Here is a 1,940-nt window from a genome sequence, read left to right as displayed (position 1 = left end):
TTAATAATGAATAAAATGAAGGAAATATTTTTAATTATTGCAATGAAAAAAGAATAAAAAGTCTATTGATAAGAAAAGAGAGTGTGAATACAAACAAATTTCATATCTTAATATTAAGGCGAGTGTTGAAACTCGTCTTGCCCCCGCCCTGTGGCATCCCCCAAAAAAGTATAGACTTATTTAAAAATTTTCAACTTTTTTTGATTTCAATAGAAACCGCAAGTTGGTAAAAAATTTGTTTTCTTTTATAAACTTAATTTTACTTTTTTATTCTGAAAAAATTCTTTAGGAATACGATGTCAAAACCAACGTGGGAAATAATTGAGGCAATTGTTCTAATTTTAATTGCAGCATCTGCTCTTTTGGGAAATTGCATGATTATTCTTGCTTTTGTTATTGGTCCTAGGGCAATAAAAACCTTTACGAACTACTTTGTTGTTAATTTAGCTGTTGCTGACTTAATGGTTGTATGCTTATCGCTGCCATTTTGGATTGCAAGCCGTTTAGGTATAACACGATCCTTAGTATCTTATTCTTTAGTATTTTATTTTACTTTAATTTTTATCAATTAAAACATTACAGAGTTTTGCCTAGATAAAGTTGCATTTTTATTTGAGTTTTTTTTCTTTGATTTTATCTTTCAATATATATATTTTTTTCATACCAAGACATTAAAAAGTTCATTTTGAATGAATAATTCAAAATATTTTTAAAATGGTGACTTTTAAAAAATTTTAGCATAATTTTATAAATTAGGATTACGAATTTAATAATGGCAGAATTTGCATTTTTTATTTTATTTGAACTTTTTTGATTTTTCCTTTTTTCTATTTCAAACATAAATAATAAACTATTTTTGTTAAATAATTCAAAATCTTTTTAAAACGATTACTTTAATTTTTTTTTCTTTTTTAAATATCATTTTATTAAAAGTGCTTATCGTTCAATAATTGTCTGTTTTTAAATAAGATTACGAATTAATTGATGGCAGAGTTCGCAAGTTCTTCGATGCACTTGACATTCTTTGCGGAACAACGTCAATACTAAATCTGACTGCAATAAGTTTGGAGCGTATGTATGCAGTAAAATTTCCTGCACGCCACTTTAATTTATCGCCACACCCTGTTATTGGAGTGATTGCGTTAACTTGGACGACTGGATTATTTTTCACTATTACGCAATATCCAGCTACTTCTGGAAAAAGTGTTAGATGGTACACATGTTTCATTTTTACAATGGCATTTCTTATTCCATTACTTATAATTGTTGGTTCTTATTGGATCACCTTTCATTGCGCAGTATCCACCTTAAGAATTAATAGTAAGCGAGAATTAAAAGTCGCTAAAACGATTTCTGTGATAATTACTTTGTTTTTCTTTTGCTGGAGCCCGTTTTTTATTGTGAACATGATATTTGCATTTTGCGAAGGAATAAATTGTACGAAGCTTCCACGTTGGTTGGTTGATGTTACAAAAGTTATGCACTATAGCAACAGTATGATGAATTTCTTTGTTTACGGACACCGAAGTCCTGATTTTAGACGTTCTTTTAAAGCCTTTTTCCACTGTAATTTTCGTCCTTTACAACGAAGAGTGCATCGTTAACAGTTATAAAAGATAAATTAAAGTAATGTATTTAAAAAAAATATTTTTAAATTTTAAAGGGTCGCATTAAGAAAAATTAAATATTTTTAACAAAAAAAGTAATTAGTTATTTGTGGTATTTAAATTATAACATTTAATGGATTAGATTTAAATGTTGAATCTAATTCAAGTCTACTAAATGTTTTTAATTTTAAAAACTCATTAAGTTAATTTCACTATTTTTGATAAACTTAAGAATCAAATGAATACTAAATGTTAACTTATTACAACATCAATAAAAGGTGGATACATTATTTTCAATAGGTAACTACTGACATAGGCTTGGAACTACAAATA

The 1,940-nt window shown here is 27.2% G+C and overlaps 1 protein-coding gene across 1 annotated transcript; it reads left to right on the top strand.

The window, feature by feature from the left end:
• Nucleotides 1-274: 274 nt before the first annotated feature.
• On the top strand, nt 275-1,664 carry LOC105843802 (D(5)-like dopamine receptor). The gene is made up of 2 exons (XM_065792200.1): nt 275-507; nt 970-1,664. The coding sequence occupies exons 1-2, from the start codon at nt 297-299 to the stop codon at nt 1,602-1,604; spliced, it is 846 nt and encodes a 281-aa protein (XP_065648272.1). The 5' UTR covers nt 275-296; the 3' UTR covers nt 1,605-1,664.
• Nucleotides 1,665-1,940: the final 276 nt, after the last annotated feature.

Source organism: Hydra vulgaris, chromosome 03 (genome assembly GCF_038396675.1).
Source record: "Hydra vulgaris chromosome 03, alternate assembly HydraT2T_AEP".
Lineage (NCBI taxonomy): Eukaryota > Metazoa > Cnidaria > Hydrozoa > Anthoathecata > Hydridae > Hydra > Hydra vulgaris.
The sequence above is the reverse complement of the archived record's forward strand: the minus strand, read 5'-3'. Positions and strand labels throughout refer to the sequence as shown.

Bases quoted from the DNA above. Each gene is read 5' to 3' on its own strand.
- LOC105843802 (XM_065792200.1), top strand. From the start codon at position 297: ATGTCAAAACCAACGTGGGAAATAATTGAGGCAATTGTTCTAATTTTA. The intron at 508-969 runs GTATAACACGAT...TTTTTAAATAAG, and splicing joins TTGGATTGCAAGCCGTTTAG to ATTACGAATTAATTGATGGC.